At 46.6% G+C, this 27,236-nt stretch overlaps 2 protein-coding genes across 2 annotated transcripts in view; one reads left to right on the top strand and one right to left on the bottom strand.

Moving 5' to 3' along the window:
- The window catches only part of FOXJ2 (forkhead box J2), a 25,796-nt gene extending 5,599 nt beyond the window's left edge, over nt 1-20,197 (top strand). Inside the window, exons 2-11 of the mRNA XM_080913863.1 lie at nt 2,595-2,941; nt 5,641-5,715; nt 7,083-7,151; nt 7,306-7,446; nt 7,822-8,014; nt 12,577-12,954; nt 13,344-13,445; nt 14,226-14,435; nt 14,919-15,017; nt 17,619-20,197. Of these exons, the coding sequence (XP_080769989.1) occupies nt 2,609-2,941; nt 5,641-5,715; nt 7,083-7,151; nt 7,306-7,446; nt 7,822-8,014; nt 12,577-12,954; nt 13,344-13,445; nt 14,226-14,435; nt 14,919-15,017; nt 17,619-17,707 (1,689 nt within the window). The 5' untranslated portion in view covers nt 2,595-2,608 and the 3' untranslated portion in view covers nt 17,708-20,197. The remainder of the gene's footprint in view (nt 1-2,594; nt 2,942-5,640; nt 5,716-7,082; nt 7,152-7,305; nt 7,447-7,821; nt 8,015-12,576; nt 12,955-13,343; nt 13,446-14,225; nt 14,436-14,918; nt 15,018-17,618) is intronic.
- Nucleotides 20,198-24,378: 4,181 nt separating this feature from the next.
- On the bottom strand, nt 24,379-25,816 carry C3AR1 (complement C3a receptor 1; the record flags this gene model as incomplete). Its single annotated transcript, XM_080913959.1, has 1 exon — nt 24,379-25,816. One exon carries the CDS (start codon nt 25,814-25,816, stop codon nt 24,389-24,391), a length of 1,428 nt encoding a protein of 475 aa, XP_080770085.1. The 3' UTR covers nt 24,379-24,388.
- Nucleotides 25,817-27,236: the final 1,420 nt, after the last annotated feature.

The following is a 27,236-nucleotide window of genomic DNA, read 5'->3' as shown; positions in this document are numbered from 1 at the left end:
GTGTGTGGCTTCCTGGAAAGATGACGTGTCCCTATTGTTTCCATGTTCATGGTTTGGGGCAAGGTGGTGATATTAGGGAGGAAAGATGGCTCTGGTGAGAGAGCTAAGGCTGAATGGGTAGGTTTTCTTGGTGCCAGTTACAGACACGGCCCCTTTGTTTTTCTCTGCTCAAACAACTCTTGGGGTGTCGTTAAGGCTCTTGTTCCCTAGACCCTTGAGGCAAGGAAGATGTTACTTTCAGTTTGGTAGATTAGGTGTGTTGCTGGTTGGGGAGCATTGGGCCAGGTACATGTGAGCACAGGTTGATTTCAAGGGTGGGACCCGGTCAGGGGAGTGGATGAGAATTCTGGCCTGTAGGGAAAAGGCGAGCGCGTGTGTGTCGGAACTACAGTTTAGGGTGAGAAAGTGAGCGGCAGAAAGGTATGGCACAGTGTCGGGGTTCAGAGGTAGGGGTCCCGTTTGAGACAGAGTTTGGGCTTGCCGAGTGTGTGAGTCTGCATCCCTGCAGGTGTCTGGTCTGGTTGTGGGTCCTTTGGCTATGGATTGGCAGAACAGGATACCAGCAGTCTAAGTTCTGACGGTACTTGGCCCGTACTGTCCTGGTGGTACTGAGCAAGAAATGCTGGCTGGAATTTGGCTGAGCAAGCACAAACCTGTTAGACAGCAAGGGCTTAGGGGCTTGCCTGCTGCAGCTCCGAGGAAAGTGTCAAGTGACTGTGAGGGGCTCCTGTTCGCCTCACCAGACCCCAGCCACATACTGTCCCTTATTCTTCACCCTCCTCCACTAACTTGTCACCTTCCCTGGTGGTGAGAGTCTAGGCGGTTTGGTTGGCGGCAGGGCTGGCAAACATCAGGCGTGGGCGGAATCGAAGCTCTAGGAGTTTGCATGGAGGTACAGCCAGCCTGCATGCCTGACTGGGAAGGAAGGAGGGAGGAGAAGGGCGGGGAAGGGGAGCCAGCTCTTAGCCCTACGGAGGCTATTTTTAGCTAGGCTATCTGATTGTTACCGGTGTGCACACAGCTGGGTGTCTCCCTGGCTCGGTAAAGCCCAGCAGGCCTGGGAGGTGGGGGGGCCTTGCTGATGACTTCTTCCTGGTGCGTAGCGGGAGCTTTAAAGGTGTGAGGGCAGCGGTGTATTTGGGACCTGTATCTTCTGTGTGACTTTGTGCTCTGTTGGTCATGTGTACCGTGCATGTGCTGTGGTCTCTGTGTGTGCGCCATTGTCCACGCGTCAGTCTTGCACCTTGCTGATACCGGTTGTCATCATTTATTTATCTGTTTATTCATTTATTTACTGTGGTGCTGGTGACTGAATCCAGGGACTCAGGCAAGTATTTTACACCGAGCTATGTTTGCAGCCCCCTTGTGGTTTTTAATTTCTTTTTTTTTTTTTTAGTTATTTTATATATATATATATATATATATATATATATATATATATATATATATACACACACACACACACATATGAATGTTTTGCCTGCATATATGGTATATGTATGTATGTATGTATGTATGTATGTATGTGTATCATGTGTGTTTGTGTGTGCGCGTGCATGCACATCATGCTCTAGAAGGTCAGATGAGGGTATTTGATTCTCTAGAATTGGAGTGTGTAGATGGCTGTGAGCCACCATGTGAGTGCTGGGAATCAAACCCCAATCCTCTGCTAGAGCAAGGAGAAATCCAAACTGCTGAGCTGCTATCTCTTATCCCCTGAATTTACTTTTTATTTTGAGACAGGGTCTCACTGAACTGCCCAGGCTGCCTGTGAACTCACTTGTAGCTCAGGCAGACCTTGAACTTGTGATTCTGCTGCCTCAGCCTCTGGAGTCCTTGAGATTCTAGACGTGTGCTTCCGGACCCAGTCACTTGTTGGAATCTGCACGTGGGCTGTGTTTATGCTTTATGTCAGGAATGTGTGGGATAAAGAGCTGAGTGCTCGTGTTTAGTATGAAACATCTTTAAGAATGTTAGCGTGTGCTTCCTTAGCACACACTTGTGTTTGCTCTTTCTATGTGTTACTGCTATGCACTGTGGATGTCATATATAAACATACAAGTGTCACGTAATTGGAGAATGCACATTGGCTAAGCTTACCTGCTGTCTAAGTGGGGTTGATTTTTTAAAAAATTATTCTTATGTTGAGTTAAAAAATATTGTGTGGCAGGACTATAAAAAGAATTGAGGGAATAGTTCATTTTTTTGTGCGGTTTGATATCTGATCTTTTGTGAAGGGAGAGGCCACATGGCCACACTCTCCATTAAGATGTGGGGTAAGAGGCGCTCTGTCTCCCCGGCAGTGGTGCACACCTTTAATCCCAGCACTCAGGAGGCAGAGGCAGGCGGATCTCTGAGTTTGAGGACAGCCAGGGCTTCACAGAGAAACCCTGCTCTAATAGCAGAAATAAATAAATAAGTAAATAAATAAATAAATAAGAAAGAAGCACTCCATCCTCTGGTGCTCACACTCCGTCATCCCAGGAGAGAGTTATTAAATGGGAATTAAAAAGTAAAGAGGGCGCTTGCCCTTCACATTAGAAACAGAGTGAACAGGAAATTCATCTGCCTTCTCGCTTTGTCCTTCTCTGCAGAACCCAGAAGTGCAATGGCCTCGGACCTGGAGAGTAGCCTCACCTCCATAGACTGGCTGCCACAGCTGACTCTCAGAGCCACTATTGAGAAGCTTGGGAGCGCTTCTCAGGCTGGGCCTCCAGGGGGTACCCGGAAGTGCTCCCCGGGCTCCCCCACAGATCCTAACGCCACCCTCAGCAAGGACGAGGCAGCGGTTCACCAAGATGGCAAGCCACGGTACAGCTACGCCACCCTCATCACCTACGCCATCAACTCCTCCCCAGCTAAGAAGATGACTCTCAGTGAGATTTACCGCTGGATCTGCGACAACTTCCCCTATTACAAGAACGCTGGCATCGGCTGGAAGGTGGGACTGTTTCTGTGAGCTGGGCTGGTACCCAGCCTTTAGCAACCTTCTCTGCTTTTGTTTCTTCCTATAACCTGGTCTGGTTCACTCTTGTCTCAGGGATGCGGAAACTCAAGATCCCCAATCTTCTACCCCTGCCTCTATTTGCTTAAGAGTTCATCAGCTTCAAAAGCTTTATCATGGACACATTAGCGATGCCAAGCCATTAAATCTAGTCATGAAGTGGCAGGGTGCTGCCACACCCTCTTACTGTCCGGCTCCCCAAGGCAGTCTTTGATTTCATGTCTTTCTTGCCACTCTTCTCTGTTGAGCAAGGAAAGGTATGACTCCTACTCTGGTAGGAAACTCATCAGATTCTGTAGCTTCCTTGCAGAGAGTCATCGTGTTTTGAAGCATTGTATACTAAGGAAATAAAAGAGTAATTAGGATCTTTACCAGTAGATGGTTCACTAGCAAGTAATGATGTTGCTAGGTGGAGACAATAGAAATCTTCCTTAAAGAGGAGAAATATGTATATGTATATGTATATATATATATATACACACACACACACACACACACATATATATATATATATATATAGCCAGGTGTACACCTTTAATCCCAGCACTTTGGTAGTGTAGGTAGGTGGATCTCTGAGTTCAAGGCCAGTCCGGTCTACAGAGCAAGTTCTAGTCTAGCCAGAGCTACACAGTGAGACCTTCCCCCAACCAAACCAAAAACCAAAACACACAAACCACAATGTATCTATCTGTCTTGTGACAATGCCACATGTGGCTCAGGCTGGCCTGGAACTCACGATGTAGCGGAACCTGACTTTAAACTCCTGGTTCTCCTGTTTTGACCTCCCTATACTGGGGATGGCAGGCACGCACTGCTAAGCCAGGCTTCGTTGTAGTCATTTGGAGCAGCCATTCATTTGCCAACTGTTGAGTAGGAATGGGGATTAAATGTGGTTTTCTCACTCTGTAAATCACCAGTTGACTTTCAAACCAGATGATGAACTGAAGCTGTTGAAAGCATTCAGTCTTCCCATGGTAAATGTGCCCCTCTAGGCAACAGCTCTCTGCACACCAACACATGCGCACTGTGGCTTTTCCTTTCTCCAGATGTCGATCTGAGTGTTACTGAGGAGATGAAGGTTGTCTGTGCTTTTGTTTCACTCCTGAGGTTCGTTTTGTTTTGGTCTTTGTTAGCGAGGGTGCAAGAGCGTCATAAGGTTGTGTGCCCCAGCACGTGTGGCCGTCAGGAGACAGACAACCTCGGGTGTTGGTCCTTGCCTTCTGCCTTGTTTGAGGCAGGATCTCTGTTACCCACTGTGTATAGCAGGCCTGTTGACCTGCGAACTTCTGGGCACTGGCTTGTGTCTGCCTCCCATTTGCTGTAGGACGGCATGATGTTCCCAGAGTTTAGCTAACAGACCATGCTCCATGAGCTTTATTCACTGAGCTATCCCCATAGACCATGCATGACTTTTGACTTTTTTTGATGCATATAAACAGTATAAACACATTGATCTTTTGCTTCTCATAAGGAATTGAGAAATGGGGTAGATACGACTTTGAGGTGTGTGTAATAATTGTTGGTGTGTGTGTGTTTAGGATGTGTGTGCAGATGTGAGTACACATATACCACTTGTGGCTATGGAGGTTAGAGGATAGCCTGGGGTATGGTGTTCATCTTCCAGCTAGTCTGAGGTGGGGTCAGACTGGCTAGTGTGGTCTTCCAGGGATTCTCATGTCTTCCCTACCCAGTATCTAGTCCTAAAGTCTCTGGGATTACAGGTGTGGTGGGCAACTCTTAGTTCATGTGGATTCTGGAGACTTGAATTTAAGTCCTCACGCTTGGGTGCCAAACTTTACCTACTGAGCCATGCCCCCAGCTACTACTTAAAGTTTAGTATGATTTATTGAGTGTATGTGTGTCTTATGTGTGAGTGTGTGTGTGTGTGTGTGTGTGTGTATCTGTCTGTCTGTGTGCACCATGATGTGTATGTGGAGGTCAGATGATAACTTCATAGAGTTGATTCTTTCCCTTTCATCCATATGTGGGCTTCAAGGATTGAGCTCAGGTACCCCAGGGTTGTGTGGCAAGCACTTTGCCCCCCTGAATCAGCTGCCTTTCCCCACTGCCTCCAATCTCACCATGTAGGTCTGGTAGTACTACACCTGGCTTATTTAGAGAAATGGTCTTTTTATGTAGTCCCCGGCTGCCCTAGAACTTGCTGTGACTGTGGACCAGGCTGGCTTCAACTTGTGGCCACTCCCCTGCTGTGTCTCCTGAGTGCTGAGCATACAGGTGCAGGGTACCATGTCTGGCTATTTTTATTGTTGTTATTGTTTGTCTTTTGAGACAGGGTCTTACCATGTGAATCTGGCTCTCCTGGGACTTGCTATCACCAGGCTAGCCTCAAACTCACACAAACTCCTGACTTGAGGCATTTATATATGTGCTATCAGTTTGGTAGGAAGGCTGAAAGCTAGGATGTTAACTTTTCACAATCACCTGGTCACGGTCACCTCTAACTTTGGTGGTTTTCTTCCCTCACCCCTCTGCTGTCTGTGTACCCCTCCCTCCACCTGAGGGAGCTGAGGTGCTGCATGCGCCCCGGAACTTGACTGTATGTTCTTCTGTGTCCCTTTGGGAAAAACTGTGGTTTGCCCAATGCTGAGACCTAACTTGCTTCTTTGCTTTCCCAGAATTCCATTCGACACAACCTTTCCCTTAACAAGTGTTTCCGGAAGGTGCCCAGACCTCGGGATGACCCTGGGAAGGTGAGCCGCTGCTACAGGAATCGAAGGGAAGAGGAAAGATCGTTGACACTCAGGGTCCCGGGGCTGTTCCCATTACCAGAAGAGGAAACCACAGTAGCTGTAGAAGCATTGTTGTTTTTTCCTCAGAGGAAGAACATGGTTGCCAAGCTGCTGGGCCTTCTCTAGAATGGGTGACTAAGGAAGACTGAAATCTTTTTGTTTTAATAGGAATGTTTATGGTAGAGTTATCCTTGAGGTTCTTCTCTGTCTTTCTCTCTCTCTTTCTTTCTTCCTTTTTCTGTTTTGAGACAATGATTCACTATGTAGACCTGGCTGAACTGGAACTTAATATATAGACCAGGCTAACCCCAGTGCAGAGATTTAAGAGGTAGGATTAAAGGCATGGACCAAAAATAGGTGTGGTATCACACATCTTTAATCCTATCACTCAGGAGGCAGAGACAAGTGGATTTGTGTGAGTATGAGGTCAGCCTACATAGCGAGTTCTAGGACAGCCAGGGCCTTAGAGAGAGACTGTCTCAAAAAATTAAAAAACAAAATCCAGATAAATAACAAAGCATGTACTTATGCCCAGCCTTCTTATTTTTTTCAGATAAGAGTCTCACACTCTATAGCCCAGGCTGTTGAGGCCCCTTCTGTTGAGAAGCACTTGTTTCTACATGTAAAACGTTGGCATAGGCACCTTTTTTCCTTTTTTTTTTCCATTTTTTTTTTTTTTTTTTTTTTTTTTACTGTATAGCCCAGGCTAGCCTTGAATTTGCCATCTTCTTAGTCCCTCCTGAGTGTTGGATTACTGGTGGGATTACACCCCCAGTTTGCTTACTAACCTTTTGGAAGCTTTTCTATGCAAAGCTTCCGGTCTTATTTTTCAAAGGAAGAAGGGAGGGGTTCTTCCCATTCAACAGAAGCTAATGCTCAAGGCACTTTTGCCTCAGGTCTTAGGGGAGAGGAATGGGCTTTCTGGCCTTTCTCTGCTCTCTGACATAATTACCGTTGTTCTTCTGCCCCTTTGGGACATTTAAAGCTAGCGTTTGTTGCTCCATGACCTTTGAGGACAGATTTACTCCATGCTGGTACTCTGCTCCCTCCGAATTCTGTTTGGATATCCAGCCTGGCTTCTTCTCTCTCTCCCTCTTCCCTTTCCTTTTTCTCTTCTCACTTGTTTGATCTCACTTCCTTCTTCCTCTCTTCTATTCTGTCCCGGGGAATCCATACCAGGCGTTTTCTAGGCTGGGCAAACACTCGACCACTTTGTTACATTCCCTAGCCCCACCCCATTTTCAGCATGTGTGCTATTAGAGATTCTTTCCAACAGGAACTTTACAGATAATGCTTCTCTTCCCTGTGGGGTTGGGTTCCCCTTCCAGGGTTCTTATTGGACAATTGACACCTGCCCTGACATTTCCCGGAAGAGAAGACACCCTCCAGATGATGACGTAAGCCCTCTCTTCTTTGGGAAATCCCTTTCTTGGACTTTAGTCATTTCTGTGGTAAATGTGGGTTAACTCCAGCAAGGTGAAACAGCAAGCATGGGTCATGGGTGGGTGTCTCACCCCTGCATACAGCTTTCTCTTCTTTCACAATTCTCAGCTATCCCAAGACTCCCCAGAGCAGGAGGCCAGCAAAAGCCCCCGGGGAGGTGTTCCAGGGAGTGGAGAAGCCTCACTCTCTCACGAGGGGAATCCTCAGATGTCCCTGCAGAGCCCCTCCTCCATGGCCAACTACAGCCAGGTAGGAAGCTGAGGTGACACGCATAGGGTGGTTGGAAAGATGGTTTAGTGGGCTCGGATATTGCTCTGTTCACAATTGCATATTAAGGGCCTGTGGTATGCTAGGAAGATAGATTGGGAAAGAGGGGAAAAAGCAAAAGAGGGAAACCCAGTCAGAAGAAAGGAGGGACAGAGGCGTGGAGGTGCACTAGGGAAGGGTAGAAATGGAGGGTGATGGCCAGATTCAAAATGAGCCAACAAGAGGAGGAAGAGCAGCTGATGCCGTGGCATTGGCCAGCAGGAGAGGGTGAAGAGGACAGACCTGACCCTGGTAGTCTTTGGAGGGCTACACTGCTTCAGAAGGAACTTGGGTCACCCTTCTTACCTGTTTTTGCAGGGCCCAGCGCCAGTGGATGGTGGAGCAGTGGCAGCAGGGGCCCCAGGTCAGGAGAACACAGAGGGTGCCCCTCCCCTCTACAACACCAACCACGACTTCAAATTCTCCTACTCCGAGATCAACTTTCAGGACCTAAGCTGGTCCTTCCGCAACCTCTACAAGTCCATGCTGGAGCGGTCCTCCTCCCAGCATGGTGAGTCTGCAGGTGTGGGGCACCCTTATGTTTTCTTTTCCTTTCCTCTTTTTCTTTGGCACAGGGTCTCTCTATGTAGCCTTGGCTGGTCTGGAACTTGCTAGGTAGATCAGGCGGGCTTTGAACTTACAGAGATCTGTATGTCTCCCTCTTATGGTTGCTGGGACTAAAAGTTCCTTATAGTGTCAAATAAGTGGTAACATTCTCCTCTCTCCCTGTTTTCTGTCTTTTTGAGATTACATTTCACAGTGTGTGTGTGTGTGTGTGTGTGTGTGTGTGTGTGTGTGTGTGTGTGTGCACTGACTACACATGCCATGGCACACAAATGGCCAGAGGACAACTTGTGGGAATCAGTTCTCTTCTTCGGCCATATAGGTTCCAGGGATCAAGCTTGCATTGGGTTTGGCAGCAAATGCACTTACCTGAATATTCCATCTTGTCAGCTTCCAGTGTCTTGTTTTAATACATGAAGCCGATCACTAGTCAGAGAAAACATAACGACTAAGCTATTTGGTAGACAGCTGACTCACTAGGTTATTATCTTCAGAAAACGAATTGGAGGATCATCCAGAGGCAGCCATTCTCCCAACACCCTCTACCCAAATCCTGGGGATCCCACCCAGGGGCTGTGTGTGTTAGGTGAGTGACTTTACATCGAGTCATTCAGAGTATGACCACTAGGGGTCAGTACCGGTACCCTCTCCCCAAGAATCCTTGGGTTTTATAATTTTTCTTTTTCAGTCAGTCAGTTAGGGGGAGAGAGAATTACAGATACCCCAGGCTGGCCTTGCGCTTGCTGTGTGGCCGAGGATGGCTTTGAACTTCTGATCCTTCTCTCGTGCCGCCTGCTGGGATTAGAGCTGTGTTCCGTTACACCAGCTGGGGATGAGACCAGGGCTTAGACGGCAGGAGCAAGTGCCCAGGTACCAAGGCTGCCAACTGAGCCACGCCTCCGGCTTCTAGTGCTCTGTCCTGCTTTGTTTTCTTTCTTCGGACAGGGTCTTGCTGTGTAGCATTATCTGTCCTGAACCCCACTAAGTAGACCAGCCTGGCCTTGAACTTGGAGTGATGCCTGTCTCTACCTCCCGAGGGCTGGGATTAAAGCTAGGGTATATTTTATTTGTTAGTTTTTAATATAAAATATTGCAGATAGATACCAAAGCAGAGCGGAGAAGGAACAGCCTTGTCTCGGTTGAGTGAGTTCCCCAGGCATCATGTCATGCTCAGGAAATGCAGTTGCAGGATGTGTCACAGAGCGGTGAGAGCCCCCTCTTTAGCTTTCTGCCACACGCCGTCACCATACCCAGCACAGTTAATGAATAGTACTTTCCCAGCGGCGGCCAGTGTCTTCCCCATTTGCCAATTTCCACAGTTATTGAGAATGGCTTAAAGACCCCATTGGGTGGCCTTCTGAGAAGGGGCGTGGCTCAGCCCTCCGCAGTGATCGTATCTGTGTGGATTCTAGTTTGCTCTCTGTTGCTTTGGTAACAAGCATGACTGAGATAGCCCTGAGAGGAGAGGCAGGATCTGATCAGAGGCCATGGGGGACTGCGGCTTACTACCTCATTTGTCATGGCTTGCGCAGCCTACTCTCTTCCCTTCTTGAGTTCCATGGTTTCTCTGTGTAGTCCTGGCTGGCCTTGAACTCACAGAGATTTGCCTGTGTCCACCTCCTGAGTGCTAGGATTAAAGATGTGTGTCACCATACTGAGCTTCCTTCCTTCCTTCCTTCCTTCCTTCCTTCCTTCCTTCCTTCCTTCCTTCCTTCCTCCCTCCTTCCCTCCCTCCCTCCCTTCCTCCCTCCCTTCCTTCTTTCCTTCCTTTTTGTAAAGATTTATTTACTTTATGTGAGTACACTGTAACTGTTTTCAGACAGACCAGAAGATCCCATTACAGATGGTTGTGAGCCACCATGTGGTTGCTGGGAATTAAACTCAGGACCTCTGGAAGAGCAGCCAGTGCTCTTAATTGCTGAGCCACGGCTCCAGCCCCAGCCCGCTTTCTTAACCACCTGCCCAAGGTTGGCACTGCCCACAGTGGTCTGGGCCCTCTCATATCAACTATCAATCTAGAAAATGTTCCCCACACATGTCTACTGACCAGTATGATAAAAGCATTTTCTTAATTGAACAATTGACGCTCCTTCTTTCTAGATGACCCTAACTTTTGTTAAGTTGAAAAAAAAAAAACTAACCACAAACACACCACACACATTTATGTTTGTGTGTGCATGCACTTGCACTTTCACATATGCACACATTTTCACATGTGTGTTTGCATGTGTGTGTGTGTGTGTCTGTCTAGCTGTCTGTGAATGTGTACATATGTATGCCTATGGGGCCTGAGGTCAATCCTAGTGTTCCTTTCAGCCGTCCTCACCTTATGTATTAAAGCAGACTTGCCTAATTGAACTGAGAGCTTGCCCCTTAGGCAAGTCCAGTCAGCCGCTTTGCTCTGGAACCTCGTCTCTGCCCTCTGGGCACTGGGATTGCAGGTGGGCTGCACACCTTCCTATCGCTTACATGAATGTTGGGGATCTGAACACTGGTTCTCACAACCACATAGCAAGCACTTTGCCCAACTGAGCCATCTCTCCAGCCTCAGCTCATGTATTCTTAAAAAAGAAGTTAGTTAGAAGTTGTGGTGGGGCTGAGAGTTCCCATGAGCTGTTGGGGGGGCCTCCCAGTGTGGTTCTGTTCGGTAGCCCATTGTAGGCAGCATGGGCTAGGCAGAGTGGTGAGGGACCCAGGACCTCAGTCACATTAACTCTTCTCTCTAAGATCTGTCATCCCAACTGAGAGAAATGTGAACAGTAATATGGTCTGCCATGAGTTTCTCCTTCTCCTCTTCCCTCTGCTCCCTCCTCCTCCCCTTTCCCTCTGCTCCCTCCTCCTCCCCTTTCCCTCTGCTCCCTCCTCCTCCTCTTCCCTCTGCTCCCTCCTCCTCCTCTTCCCTCTGCTCCCTCTTTCTCCTCTTCCCTCTGCTCCCTCCTCCTCCTCTTCCCTCTGCTCCCTCCTCCTCCTCTTCCCTCTGCTCCCTCCTCCTCCCCTTTCCCTCTGCTCCCTCCTCCTCCCCTTTCCCTCTGCTCCCTCCTCCTCCCCTTTCCCTCTGCTCCCTCCTCCTCCCTTTCCCTCTGCTCCCTCCTCCTCCCCTTTCCCTCTGCTCCCTCCTCCTCCCTTTCCCTCTGCTCCCTCCTCCTCCCCTTTCCCTCTGCTCCCTCCTCCTCCCTTTCCCTCTGCTCCCTCCTTCTCCTCTTCCCTCTGCTCCCTCCTTCTCCTCTTCCCTCTGCTCCCTCCTCCTCCCCCCACCCCCGGCCTCTCCCACCATCCCCTTTTCCTGTTCTAGTCTCTCCTCTTTTCTTCTTAACAAGGTCTCTGTAGCATGATTCGGCTTCCAACTCAGAGATCCCCCTGTTTCTGCCTCCTGAGTGCTGGGCTTGGTGTGATCCTCCCACCTTGGCCTCCTAAGAGTTGGGAGTGAGGGCACTGGGCTCTGTGGCCAGCAATTAATTTCTTCTTTTATAACCTAAGGGATCAATCTCTAGAGTGTGGCTTTAGGTGTTAGCATTTGCTTAAAAGATTTATACAACTCATATTGCTGATTGACTGGAAGGGGGAACCTGGAGAGACTGCCAGAAACAAAGTAAGAGATTAGACTGTGTGAGGTGAAGACATTGTGAACACTTATTCAGCGCCAGACTTATACAGCATAATGTCACCCTCAGAGCTCACACATGAGAACTCTGTGATTAAGTGACAGAAAACAAAATGTAAGAAAACACCTCGGGCTGGAGAAATAGCTCAGTGATTAAGAGCACTGACTGCTCTTCCAGAGATCCTGACTTAAATTCCCAGCAACCACATGGTGGCTCACAATTCTGTAATGAGGTCTGGCGCCCTCTTCTGGCATTCAGGCATACATGCAGGGAGAACATAGTAAACAAATCTTTAAAAAAAAATCTCATAATAATTTTTTAAAGAGACTGAATGATTCAAAAGGTGTTTAGTGGTTGAGAGTCTGTGATTGTGTGTTGGCTCTATTCATAGCTCTCCTGAGTTGCATTCATTTGGCCTAACACTCCTGCAAGTTAGCTCTTCCTTGCCCAGTTGGCTTGAGAGATTAGTCTGTCCGTATGCTGCTTCCCAGCTAAGCTGCAGAACCGAGGTACTGGTTCAAGTAGAGGACCGAGGGACAGTCAGGTGGAACAAACACCATCTGCCCAACAGTTGTGTTTTAGTTAGAGCTAAGTTTTAACTTTCATCGGCTAGGTGAGTTCCTTTGAAACCGATTCCAGCCCTACATCTAAATCTTTTAAAAGTAGCATGAACTGTCATAGGTGAGGTTTTAAAATTTTTATTAATATTTCTGTGGTCACCAGTGGGGCTGACCTAACCGCTTTTTTCCAGTCTGTTATTTACTAGAAGAGACACATGGTTCTCGAGGTCACAGAATGACCTCATGTCATGTCAACTCTCCTGCCCGAGCTCTCATCCTGAAAGAAGGTGTCATTTAGTTAAGCTGTGTAGCCCAAACCACTTGCCGGCTTCCTCTTCTCCCTGCAGGCTTTTCCTCACTCCTGGGAGACATGCCACCTTCTAACAACTACTACATGTACCAGCAACAGCAGCAACAGCAGCAGCAGCAGCAGCCGCCACCCCAACAACCACAACCACAGCAGCAGCAGGCACCCACTCAGGGCCCCTCAAATGTAGGGGGTGCCCCTCCACTGCACACCCCAAGCCCTGATGGCTGTACCACACCAGGGGGAAAACAAACGGGAGCTGAAGGCTATGGGCCCTCCACGGGGATGGCCATGCATCCTCCCCCTCTGCAGCACGGAGGTTACCACCCTCATCAGCACCATCCCCACTCCCACCCTGCCCAGCAGCCACCACAGCAGCAGGCACAGAGCCAGGCACCCATCAACAGCACTGGCTTTGGTGAGTAAGAAGGGTACAGAGAAAGCTGGGAGGAGCAGGAACAAATTGTTTCCTGACTGGCACGGAGGCACCAGGGGTGAAAAAGTTAACGGTTGGTCTTTTAGGGTCCGATCTCTTGCCTTCTTACCTTATCTCAGCTGATGGACGTTACTGTATAAAGCACTGTTCTCTGGAGGATTGAGGTTGGGGATTTCACTGTTCCCGGTCCGTATTCGAAGATGAACTAGGATTGTTTTGCCTCTCTGCCTGTGATGCTTAATGGACAGGTCACCTTTCTATTCCTGCATCTCCAGCTCTGGGGCTGATGCAGCTGTTAAGCTGGGTCACTGTGAGAAGCTTGCGTGTGCTGACTGCTCGCTCTGTCTCACCACCCACTGTTCTCTTCACAGCCTTTCCTCCAGACTGGTGCTCCAATATTGACTCCTTAAAGGAGAGCTTCAAAATGGTGAACCGGCTCAACTGGTCCAGCATCGAGCAGTCCCAGTTCTCAGGTTAGTGCTTTGAGGACGACTTCTGGAGGGAAGAAGGGGATGTGCTAGAACCCATGTGCATGACTGTATATATATGTGTGTGTGTGTGTGTTTATATATATATATATATATAAAATCAATAGTTTTAGATTTTACCCCAAATTTTGCTATTATTCAAATATTACAGTGCTATGTACTAGTCATCTTTTGGGGAAGAGAAAAGGCTTTTGAGAATTCAGAGACTCTGGACCAGCATTCTGTAGTTTTGCCTCCTGGTAGAGACATGAGAGTGAATTCATCACGTCACTTTAAACCTTTCTATTCGTCAAGGAGATGCAAATTAAAATAAGAATTTGGCAAGGAACAAATAGAATAGAGAGTTGAAAGGTGGATCTGTAGTAGAAGAACTTCTGGCCTCTGGCTGGTCACGTTTGGACTCCCCCTAAGGAAAAAAAAAAGTAGTTTCAAATTTTGCAAGAAGCATCCTTAGCTAGAGTGAAAGGAGCAGGCTTGTTACTGGTCTGTGTTTTCTTTTTCTAGAAGTGTCAGTACAGCATAAGTTAATGTATGCAGTCCTAGAGAAGAAAATTCTAATTAAAAACTGGCACATTTAATGACTCTTGTTATCATATCACATTTCAATAAATGCTTACAGAAGCAAAAAAGAAAAAGGTATAAGTCATTATCGTTAGCACACGATGTTATCGGTCCAAGACGAGAGGAGACCGTGCGCCAGAGACGGGTGTGGTGCGGGCTTTGGCAGCTCCTCAGGGTTACCATGGCTGGTGTTCTTGTCTCTAGAGCTGATGGAGAGTCTACGGCAGGCAGAGCAGAGGAACTGGACCCTCGACCAGCACCATATCGCCAACTTGTGCGACTCCCTCAACCACTTCCTCACACAGACTGGTCACATGCCCCCACAAGGGGGCTCCCACCGACCACCTGCCCCTTCCCGCATCGCTGACTCCTGTGCTCTCACCAGCGGCAAGCCGGAGCCATCTATGAACCAAGGTAAGACACAACGTTGCCAGAAAAGTAGAGACTGAAGGGAAGGGAAAGAGAAACACCAGTCAGTTTTCTAGGCGGTGACCTGGCTGGGTCCTAGGACCAGCTTGTTGATTGAACACCTATTGAATGAACAAGTCCTGCAGGCAGCGGACTAGTTCCTTTCACACCTCAGTTTGGGAGATCAGAGTTACCTTTAAAAAAGGAGGAGGGTTTGTTAAAGGAAGTTCTTATTCTGAATTGTCCCAGTAATAACCATCTCCTGAATCCTACTCAAGCCAGTGACAATGGAGACTTGCTGAGTGGTTCTCTTATCTTTGACCAGTCCCTTCCCACCCAAAGAGATGAGGCTGGTAGCTTTTGCAGAATGCTTCCTGCAAGTAGGATCTCTACAACAAGACAAGAAGAGAGGCAGAGACACGCTTTCCCTTCCTGCTTTGCTGACTACTGTAACCCCCCTTTAAAGCGACTCTTGTTTTGCTTTGGTAGTGAACTCTTATGGGCACCCACAAGCCTCCCATCTCTACTCTGGCCCAGCACCAATGTACCCAATCTCCAGCCAAGACTCAGCAGGATACAATCGCCCAGGTAAGAGCTGAGGAGTGTTTCATGGACAGGCAAGCATACCCACCTCTGCCCTCTTCTCTCTGCCCTTCTGTCTGTACCTGCTAGAATGGGGGAGGTGCCATGGTCCCCAAGACTGCAGGATGGGATGAGCTGCTCTCTAGGGAGGTCTGCATAGGTGTGACTAAGAAAGGCTACTTTTATTTAATTAAATTCACTTTGTTTGGTGGTGCTGGGAGTGGAGCCAGGATCGCACACGCACTATACAAGGGCTTCACCTCTGAGCTACACCCCTAGCTTTTGACTGGCTGTAAACTTACCTGTGGGGCTGCTGGAGAGATGGCTCAGTGGTTAGGAGCACTAGCTGTTTTCCCAGAGAAGCCAGGTTTCATTTCCAGCACCTTCATGATTGACATGGCTTACAATGGTCTATAACTCTAGTTCCAGGCGATCTGACGCCCTCTACTGGCCTCTACTTACACTCATGAATGTGATGCACAGATATAAACGCAGGCAAAACACACATACACATTCAACAAAACAATTTTTAAAAATTAAAAAAATAATATCCCGCCACTATAGTACTGAAAGGAAGTAAAGTTATGAATGTAAGTGAAAGAGAGCCTTGAGCGATATTTGTGCCCAGCTTTGGAACCAAGAGGGAAGATGGGCAAATGAAATGAATGGTTCCCATAAACATAACGGCTTTGACCCGTGTCTGCTTTCCTGTCACTTGGTCACTAGCATCAGGCAACAGGGGCCAACATATCGGTTTTTGTTTGTTGGTTGTTGTCTTGCTTTTCATATTTCTCTTTTGCAGTGTTGGGTTGATAGGGTCTCTTTCATGCTGGGTAAGTGCTGTCCCACTGAGTTGCTTCCTCAGCGTGGGCTTGGATTGTCTTTGTGGTAGGGAGGCTGAGTGCAGGGAGACACTGAACTGCTGTAGACAGCGCAGAGGAGCAGACTCCTCGTGTTTAAACGCATCTCTGGCAATGCACTGCTGCCATCTGATCACGAGTCTTTTCATTTTGGAGGGTGATGTCTGTGTCTTTGCCTGTGAGCTGCAAATGTGGCTTTCCATGCCGCTCTTCATGTAACATCCCATTATTGAGGTATTTATCACCGTTGGCTAGTCATCACAAATGCAGGCTTTAATGACAGGATAGTGAGATCACCATTTGCTTCAGTGTGTTTCCTGGGATGTCACTGTCTGCAGCAGAAAGCACTGAGGGCTGTAACCTAGTTGTCACCAGAGGGGTGTCATCCACCATCTGGTGGGAGCAGATGCAGAGACCCACAGTTGAACACTAGACAGGCGGATCCAGGGGAGCCCTGCGAAGATGGGGAGGAAGGGTCGTGGGAGCCAGAGGTAGAGAACACAGCCCACAGAATCAACTAAGCAGGGCTCAGAGGGGCTCACAGAGACTGAAGGGACAGGGGCCCTGTGTGGGTCTGAGCCAGGTCCTCTGCATATATATGCCTTGTGGTTGTGTAGCCTGGCGTTCCTGTGGGACACACAGTGTTGGGGGGTGTCTCGACTCTTTCCTGCAGCTGGATCCTTTTCCTCATACTGGGTTTCTCCATCCAGTCTTGACATGAGAGTTTGTGCCCAGTCCTGCTGTGTCTTGTTAGGCCATGTTTGGGTGATATCCTGGGAGACCTGCTCCGGTCTTTTCTTTTTCTTTGAAAGGAAACAGGAGGAGTTGATCTGGGGGAGAGGGGAGCTGGAGGGAGGGCCTAGGAGGAAAGGGTAACTATAGTCAAGATGTAATGTATGAGAGAAGAATTTAAAAAACTACTCATACACATAAAATAAAAAATTCTTTAAAGTTAAAAAAAAAGAACTGTAGGCTAACTGCACTATAGGCTGACTGATTGCACTGTAGGCTGACTGACTGACTGACTGACTGATTGACTGACTGGACTGTAGGCTGACTAACTGACTGACTGGACTGTAGGCTGACTGACTGACTGACTGACTGACTGCACTGTAGGCTGACTGACTGACTGACTGGACTGTAGGCTGACTGACTGACTGACTGCACTGTAGGCTGACTGACTGACTGACTGATTGGACTGTAGGCTGACTGACTGACTGACTGCACTGTAGGCTGACTGACTGACTGACTGACTGATTGGACTGTAGGCTGACTGACTGACTGCAGGCTGACTGACTGACTGACTGGACTGTAGGCTGACTGTCTGACTGACTGACTGATTGGACTGTAGGCTGACTGACTGGACTGTAGGCTGACTGACTGACTGACTGACTGACTGGACTGTAGGCTGACTAACTGACTGAACTGTAGGCTGACTGGACTATAGGCTGACTGACTGACTTGACTGTAGACTGACTGACTGACTGGAATGTAGGCTGACTGGACTATACACTGACTGACTGGACTGTAGGCTGACTGACTGACTGACTGACTGGACTGGAGGCTGACTGGACTGTAGGCTGACTGAAGTGTAGGCTGACTGACTGGATTGTAGACTGACTGTACCGGTGTTATCTCCAGCTTCCTTTGTGATGTCATTGGGCCAGAAGAACACTCACTCCCCATCCAGACTGATGGAATTTGCTTACCCTCCAGCTTCTTTATAATCTGTCTTTCTTTTTGACAGCACACCACATGGTTCCCCGGCCACCTGTCCCACCTCCTGGTGCCAATGAGGAGATCACCGATGACTTCGATTGGGACTTGATCACTTAACGAATCACAGTGGACATCAGCCTAAGGCCTGGTGGTGAATTCTGGCCACTGGGGAAGAACAGTCCCTGCCCATCTTCCCCAAATGTGTATATAGATATATAGCTTCTTTCTGTTCTCTCTGTCAGAGAAGCCACTGCAAGATGCTGCCGAGGATAATCCTCTTTCCATCCTCATTCTTTGTTTCCCTCCTAATTCTTTTATTATTATTCTAATTATATTATTATTATTATTGGTTACATACTGCCCAGTCTACTGCCCTCTTACCCTGGGCTTTGCCCTTTCTTTGCCCATTTAAACTCTTGAGGCCTCAAGATGAGGGCGTGGTAGCTGTCGAGGAAGGCTTCAAATTCTAGTTCACCTTTCTCTCTGAGAAACTCAGTGCTGATCCCACCTTTCAGCTCTTACCGTGTTCTGTTCCTGTCTGTTTTAGGCTGGCCTGGTGAGGTCTCAGTAGGTAGAGGGGGGGGGGGGTCTTAGACACTGCTTGGCAGCCATGATGTTGCAGTTTTACTCAATGGTGCTAATTGTGTTCTCAGAGCTCCCCCGTTATACGTCCAGTCTTTGCTTTCTCCGGCAGTCCTCACGCCCATGACGGGTGGACTTGAGGAGCTGGCTTCAGTGGAATGCCATGGAGCAGTGATGGGTATAACCCAGCATGAGGTTGGGTGTGCACTGCCATGCCAAAGCATCCCTGGCTTCTTCCTGGCTGATGCTCTCAGAAGGTTAGCTTGTCTGCTCGGGCATGAAGACCACTGTCCGCCATAGGCTCAGCTTCTAGGAAACAGTTTCCATTTAAGGCACTGTGGCTTTGGAAAAGGAATGCTTTCGGAGAGTTAGCTGGCTATTCTGCATATCTAAATGATCTTCCATCATCTCTTCTCCTGCAGCAAATACTATTTTGTCTTCCTAAAGCTGTTTGTCCAAATCATCCCCCTGTCTTATTTTATTTTATTTTGTTCTCCCATTTTCTGGGATTCTCAAAAGACAAAGAGAAGCCATTCTCACTCCTAGTTTCTTCATGTTGCAGATGTGCTGTGGAAACCTTTCCCTCCTGTCACAGCAGACTTAAACCTGTGGCACTGCTGATGGGAAGGTGGGGAGAAGACAGGGAGCTGGCGTAGACCTGGGTGGAACCTGTCATTTGTTTAACTGCACAGGGAGATGCTTCTCTTGAAGTCCCTGTCTGTGGGGTGGAAGCTTTTGATGCTGACAGGCAATGAAAACTGTAAGGGAGAAATGACTGATACCGAGACAGGGCTCAGCAAGAGCAAGGCACACTCCTAGACACACAGTGAAGAGTCTCCATTATAGTGAGTGGCCATGATTTATCGTGCAGAGTTCTTAGTGAGCATGTGGTTGACTTTGTCTTGAGAGAGGGAAGACCAATTTCACTTCCATTTTGCTTTCACTAAAGTTTCTGAAGCAGACAAAATGTATATCTTCGACAGGGCCAATGTCTGTGATTTTTTTTTGTTCATATTCTTTTATTTATCTATGATTTCTAAGACACTGGGCTTCCCGTTCTCACTTCCCCTCATCAACCCCTTTCCTTTCTTTAGAAGGGGGCTTATGTATGAGACTGGTGAAGTCCAGTGAAGCTAAGTAAAGGGGCAAGATGGGGCAGTTCACTAAAGAGCACTTTATTTCTATGTAAGGAAAAAAAAGGGAGTATAAGGAAAAAACAAAGTTTCCTCCATCACGATGTACTGAAGAGCATCTGGTGGAGCCAGTGTATGATGAAATATTTCCCACTAGGGATGGGGATGTTTCCCTAGAGGAGTCACACACCTTTGCCTGGTGCTCTACTAGACATCTCTTGCTATTCCTTCCTTTCAGGTGTATTCTACACAGCTTCCCTTTGGTTTCCTCAAGGTCTTGCCCTTGCAGAGTACCACCTCTTTTTCTAAACACCTCTCCTGGTCAGATCTGTCTGAGGTTGGGAGAGTAGGCTGAGTCACACTCCAAGATGCCCCTGGCTTCTCCATGTCTTGAGAGCCAGTCTCCCTGGTGGGTAACCGGAACATCTGCCTTGGGTTGGAGACTGGAGGGTGGCTGTAGCCCCTGAGGTTCTAGCTCTCCTGGCTTAGGCTTGCAGAATGGGGCAGTTCAAACCCGATTCCCTTTGGGCCTCAGTTTCCCATGCCCTCTGTTACATGGAAAGAGAACTACTTTTATTTTGTTGGTCCGGTGTTGCTGGACATGAAGTATAGTCATTGCTGTTGTCTTGGGTGATGTGTGCACAGTTTAGGGGTCACTGCCTATAAGAGGAAATAGGGGAGACAGCAGAGGAGCAGGACAAAGGAGAAGTCATTTGTGTTGATCCACCTATCTTAGGCTTCCTCTCCTCAACCCTATGTTTCTGGTTTGGTGAGTTCCTCATACCACCCATAATGCTTTGCATTGGTGCAGGCTGGGAAAGGGGTGTATGGGCTCACAACTTGTTTGTTTTTTTTTTTGTTTTGTTTTTGTTTTTTTGCATGCTTTCTTAATAAAAAAAAGAAAAGAATGTTTCTAGTTTTTATCTTATTGGGAGAGGAGAAATGTGAAACAGGGTGTTCGTGTTAGCACCCTGCCAACCCCTGTCTTAGTTATCGTTTTACTGCTGTGCACACACCATGACCACAGCAACTCTTATAAAGGAAAACATTTAATTGGGGCTGGCCTAAGTTTTAGAGGTTTAGTCCGTTATAGTCATTGCAGGGAACATGGCAGCATGCAGGCAGACGAAGACGTGCTGGCGAAGGAACTCAGAGTTCTACATCGTGATCCTCACGTAGCAAGGAGACTGTGTGTTTCACACATGGTGTAGCTTAATCATTTAGGACCTCAAAGCCCTGCTCTACAATGAAATACCTCCTCCAACCAGGCCACACCTCCTCCATCAAGGCCACACCTCCTCCAACAAGGCCACACCTCCTCTAACAAGGTCACACCTCCTCCAAGGCCACACCTCCTCCAACAAGGCCACACCTCCTCCAACAAGGCCACTCCTTCTCCAACAAGGCCACACCTCCTCCAACAAGGCCACTCCTCCTCCAACAAGGCCACACCTCCTCTAACAAGGCCACACCTCCTCCATCAAGGCCACACCTCCTCCAACAAGGCCACATCTCCTAATGGTGCTGCTCGCCATAGCTAAACACTTGAATCTATGGGGCCATTCCTATTCAAAGTACAACCCCCTTATCCATCCCTACCAGTAGGTTTACTTAGCTTGTAAGTGATGGGAAAAAAAGAATTAGAATTTAACATTTTGTGTTTAAAATGCTATTAAATGTAATAAATTTTGTTGGAAGGTTAGTGGGTAGAGCAGGCTCTCCTTGTTTGCATGTTAGGTTAAAGAGTGGACACAAAGTCCCACCCCTAACCAAGAAGCTATTTGTAATTGGTACCTGCTGGAAAAGAAAAAAATCAGTTTTCTCCAATGGAGTGTCACTGGGTCGCTATGCCCAGGAGTGGCTTTTGTTTTTTGTTTTTAATACATGCCTTTGTTTTTGTATAGTTTTTGGCTCATTTTCTTTTTTTAATCTGCATGTCTGTTTTGATTTTTGTGTTTTGCTTATTGTTTTGAGGGAAAACATAACGGGTTGGTAGGGAGGCGGGGAGGAATTTGGAGGAATTAGGAGAGGAGAGAGAATGTGATCAAAATATATTGTCTAAATTTTGTTTCATTTTCAAAACATTTGATATGCATAAAGTGATTCAGGACACTACAGTGTAGGAGGGTGGTTGGGCCCTTACCTCAGACCTTCTAGAGATGAGTGTGTAAAACTGTTAAGGGCACTCCTCAGTTTAAAAATCTGTAACGAGAGGATCCATTATAAAGCTCCTTTCAGAGCATAATCCCAAGGTCAGTAGAGGTCTTGAAAGAAATCAGTTATTGCCAGAGTTACTGTCCTTTCAGGCTTCACACCCTGCCAAGACTTTTCACACCAATGCTCTTTATATAACCCAGGGACTGACACCCAGACACCCAGAGCCTCAGAGGACCAGCAGGCTGACATTTCTGCCTGCCTCAGGTCTGTAGTCATTCACCATGAGGTCCATTTGCTCCCTAATGGGTTTGCCACACTCCCATGCCATGTTCCCCAGGTTCCAGAAAAGGAATCCAGGTAATGAAATGGCTCAGTTGTTATGAACACTTTCTGCTCTTGCAGGGATCCAGGATTGGGTTCCCAACAGCCACATATTGGTTCACAACCATCTGTGACTCTGACATGACACCCTCTTCTGACCTTCATTGGCACCAGACATGCACACAGTGCCCAGACACACAAGTAGGCAACATGCTCACACACCTAAGATGCAAGAATGAAAAGGAGCTCTGAGTTTCTGAGCCTTGTAGATAAAAGCATTTATTCATAGGGACGATATAAACAGCTTACGCTGGAAAGGCAGAACCGTAGTCTTATGCCCAGAATACCTCACAACAAAAATAAGATCTTTTAGTGATTTGAAATTTGAAATTTCTGCATAATAGTTCATACAACAGTTGTAGCCTAAGGTCCTCCTCTCAACAACTGAATAGATGTTATCACCAGACTGTCTTCCATCTTCGTAGATTAACCCATCTTAGAGATGCCTGTTTGTACAAACAAGCTTGACTTTCCAGTGACTTAACACATGGAAGCAAATACATTATGGTGGGATATTTCTGGCTTTCTTCTTTTAAACTAAAGGATGAGTGTAGTCCTATGTATAATAGCTAAGATACAGAATCTGCTTAGGTGTTGGTTAATAGTTGGGTAGATAATAGTAATTGTTGCACACACATTCGTGTGCACGCACGTGCACACACAGTTGCACTGTTGTTCAGCCATAACAATGAGTGAAATCCTGAAATATCAGCACAAAGAAGAGAACTGCAGGATGTTATGTGAGTAGACACAGAAGTACCACATAGTCCCATATGTATATGAGGGCCAGAAATGTCTACCTGAGCAGGCTGGGGGGGGGGCGTGGTAGCTTAGTTGGTAGGGTGCTTAATTACCATGTATGAAGCCCTGGTTTTGATTCCCAGTACCAAACAAGACTGGGCACTGTATTCCATGCCTATAATCTCAGCCCATGGGAGGTGAAGGCAGGAGGATTTGAATTTCAGTCATTTTCGGTTGCATAGTAATTTTGAGGCTAGTGTATGATTAAAAAAGAGATTTATTTATTATATATAAATACATTGTAGCTGTCTTCAGACACACCAGAAGATTAAAATGTGACACCAATCAATACTGGGATGCTGGATGAAAATATGAAAGTAGGTAAAGTGGATAAAATCTTTCAAAACAACCTTTTCGACATATCTACAAAGATCAGCAGCATAAGCATGTTTTAGGCACATCATGGTAAATATCAGAAGAAACAGCTAAAATTCTTGCAAAGCTTATCTCTTGGAAGTAGGGAGAGATGGGAGTTACTGGGCACTGGAGAAACAGACCTTTTTTATTTCATTATTAATTAATTTCTTTAAAAGTGGGTGCATATAGTACTTTATATTACTGTGGTTCAGACAAACATTAATTTGAAAAAAAATCCCAAAGAGAGTGTGCCTGATACTTTTGGCATGTAAGGCACCTAGACTCATGTTTAAAATCTTTTGCTATTGCTGTCAGTGATCCTGGAGTGAATTGAAGAATTGTGGTTCCACCCATCATCCCATTCCTCCTTTCGTTTGACATGAGTTTGGAGAGAAAGGAAAGGTGTATTTAGAATACTGTTTTATTCTATGTGAGGTTCAAAGTCTAGTGTAAAAGGCAGAAGAAGGTGGGGCCAGGTATGTGCTGTACACTCTTAACCACAGCAGGAGATGGTAAGACCCTGTGCAGAAAACAAAAAGAAGGAATTCAGGAGCTTAAGAAGGCTCCTGGGAGGCAGAAGCAGGCTGATCTCTGAGTTTGAGACCAGCTTAGTTTACAGAGTGAGCTCCAGGATGGCCAGGGCTACATATTGAAAAACCAACAACCAACCAACAAACAAAAAGCTAAACCAACCTACCAACCAACAAGAAGGAAATGGGACTTATAGATGGCTGTATGAACATGCAGAATGCACAGGGAAGAGAGAGCTCCAAGCCACAACTTGCAAAACACTTCAGGAGTAGGAAAGTGTATCTGTGCTTGCTTAAGGGTAATCTTGGACATCAGAATTATCTCAGGACACTCTATCCCAGGCAGAATTTGATGCCATGTTCTGTCCAAGTCTAACTCATCACTCCTTTCTTTCATAGACCTTTACTCACTGTGTCTTTTTCCCCACTTAAAATTATTGTCACCACCACAAAATTGTACAATAAATGACTATCCATTCAGGATAATAAGAGCAGCATTTCATGCAAACTAGAAGATTTAGATGATGCTAAGGTGAAGTAGATTAATACTGGAAACAGATGAGAAAGTTATTCATTGCTCATGACTTAGTCAGGGTTGGGAATAGGCTGAACCAAAGGATGTAAAACTTAACACGGATAGAAACCAGGAGACAAGGGAGCCCATTAAAACACTGGTCCTCGTGGGCCAGAGATTCGGAGTCAACACATTTGGGATGGGGCTTGAAATTCTGCCTCTTTAATGTTTTCAAATGATGCTGATGTCAATAAGAGACCTTTCTCTGAGTCTCCACATTGCCTAAAGTGTCCGGCTCAGTATTCATCTGAAAACATCTGCTTAGGCCCCCAGAGCTGCACCTTCACACATCTGTACTCATATTGTATCTTTTTGATTTGTCCTGGGTACAACTGGTAGAGTGTGTGAGCTCTTCGCTGAAGGCTGCCTCCAGAATACCCTTTATGGACTGTCTTGCTTTTTTCCTAAAGTCTTTCCCCAAGAGGGCGTAAAGGAAAGGGTTGAAGCAACTATTGGCAGATGCTAAAGCAATGGACATGTGGTCCCAGGATATCACAGCTTCCCCCAAGGAACTTTCCGGATCAATAATCAATAACAGGACTCCGACAATATGGTACGGAGTCCAGCAGATAAAAAAGACAGTGACCACCACCAAGGCCACACGAAAGGTTTTGTTCCGAGACTTGGCAAAGCTGGTTTTTCCCATTCTGAAAACGACGAGGCTGTAACAAGTTACCATGATGAAAAATGGCACCAGGAAGCCCACCACCAGCCTTGTGATGGTTATTGCCATCAGAGGTGTCAACACATGATTGTCATACATGGGTTGGCCAGAATAATAATTCTGGAGATCATAGGGGTATAAATAACTGCTAGAAGCAGTAGGGGAGATCTCTGTGTGAGCAGAGAAAAAAGCATCTGTGTTCAGTGTGTTGGATTTATGATCTTCGACGGGAAACCCGCTGGGTACGGCAGCTATGTGCACGTTAGGAGGCTTTCCACCATAAAGGGGTTGTTGACTTGCTGAATGTACAGAGACTGAGTCTTCAGGAGATGTTTGGAATGTTTGTGATTGAGGGGCAGTGGTAGCTGTCCAAAGGTGACCCCTTGCTTGTAGAGAGGAAGGAGCTGACCTGTCATCCATATGTCCAGTTAGCGGGGCAGTGGATTTGTCAGTAGGATTTCTTTCTGGTAGGTCTAGATTGTACATGTAGTCCCAATAATCAGTTGACCTGGAGGACTCAAAATTATAGCTACATACACTGCGATTGTCCATAACGAACAGATCACGGTATACAAATACGGGAACACACATCACAAAGGCCACCACCCAGACACATCCACAGATGGCGAAGGCTGTTCTCACGTTCCGATGATTCTGGCACCAGATTGGCTTATGTACCATCAGACAGCGGTCCAGGCTAATGGCGGTAAGCAGGAAGACACTGGCAAACATGTTGAGGACAATGATGGATGGGATAAGTTTGCACAGGAACAAGCCATAGGGCCAGTGTCCTCGGAGAATCAGGTGAGCCAGGGAGAAGGGCAAGGAGAGGCAGCAGAGGAAATCAGCCAGGGTGAGATGGAGGAACCAGACCGTGTTCACGGTCCTCTTCATCTTTAAGCCAGCTACCCACAGCACCAGCCCATTGCCTGGCAGTCCCAATAAACAAGTGAGACCGAGAATGACCATGGAGGCAATGTCTTGGGGTTTAAACAGAGGCCGTGAGTGTAGGTCAGTTGAATTGGTGCCATCAGCGAAAGACTCCATTGCTCAGTCTGCGAAACGATGAAGAACATGTTAAAGCTCATTGTGAGTTTATAAAAATATGTGCTCTTAGGAGTCCTTTTGTGATGGCGCACAAAGCCAGAGGCCTCCTCACGGAGCCTCGTTAGCACTCCTTCCTCAGGATAGACACAAAATGGCATTCTTTAATAGACAGCTTAAGGTCTAGAATATTGATTTAAATGTGTATCTAAAGGGTAACTTCATTTGAAAGTCCATATCAACTTAAATTCCTCCCCCCTTCCTTTGCTATACCTCCCTACTTTTTGTTAATTTTTTTTTTCAGTACACATGCTGGGCAGCGCTTTGCTACTGAGATTCAGGTTTACCCAGTGGCTTTTGGCACAGGGTCTCCATGTTGTTGACTGACTAGCGGACTTCCAACTAACTAACTGTATTATAGAACAGACGGACTTGAAACTATGATTCTCCCTGCCTGTGTCTTCTGAGTGCTGGCCCGACAGGCATTGCTACCAAGCATTGCTGTGATACGTTCTGTTCAGTGCCTGCTGCCCAATAGACACCTAAAAGAGTAAATATATAAAAACTCTTGGGTGAACTCTCCCTAATCTGGAGTCATCAGAGGACATTACAAAACTTTAGCACACCAACAATAGCATACAAAAGTTGAGATTTGCATATTTTCATTCATTCATTAAGTGTATGTGTTTCTCTGTGTGTGCATGTATACATGGGCACAGAGGTCAGAGGACTACTTTTAGGACTCAGTTCTAGCACGCACCTACTAGCTGGACCTCAAGATTCCTTTCATCCATTTTTTTCATGTATATGTACATTTTAAAAACAAAATTTAATGGGTTTCAATAATACCATGCATCTTTAAAGATTGATGTTGATAAAATACACATATAGCATAAAGTTATCCTTTCTAATTAACTATTTCAAGTACACACAGTTCAGTAGTGCTCACCTTGGTCACTTCTGATTTCCAAACTGTTCTCATCTAATAAAAACATATATAAGTATGTATATGTACACACACATATAATATATATGTTTTGTTTTGTTTTTCAGGACAGGGTTTCTCTGTGTAGTCTTGGCTATCCTAGAACTTGCTCTGCAGATTAGGCTGGTCCCAAACTCACAGAGATCTGCCAGCCCCTACCTCCCGAGGACTGGGATTAAAGGCATGCACCACCACTGCTGAAGCTGATTTTTTAGTGTGTGTGCAGCATATTTTGTTTATGTAGTTATATAACAATAGATGTTGGATTGCTTTTACCTTTAGGACAATTAAATAGCATATTCTCTGCTTTCTATTGCTGTGATTAAAAACTGACCAAAAAGCAACTTGGACAGGAAAGAGTTTATTTCCTACACATTTCAGGTCACAGTCCAACGAGGGAAGCCAAGGCAAGGAGGGACCCAAAGGCAGAAACTGAAG

This window comes from Micromys minutus, assembly GCF_963924665.1.
Source record: "Micromys minutus genome assembly, chromosome: 3".
NCBI lineage: Eukaryota > Metazoa > Chordata > Mammalia > Rodentia > Muridae > Micromys > Micromys minutus.
Note: the sequence above shows the minus strand (reverse complement) of the source record. Positions and strands in the feature narration are given on the sequence as shown.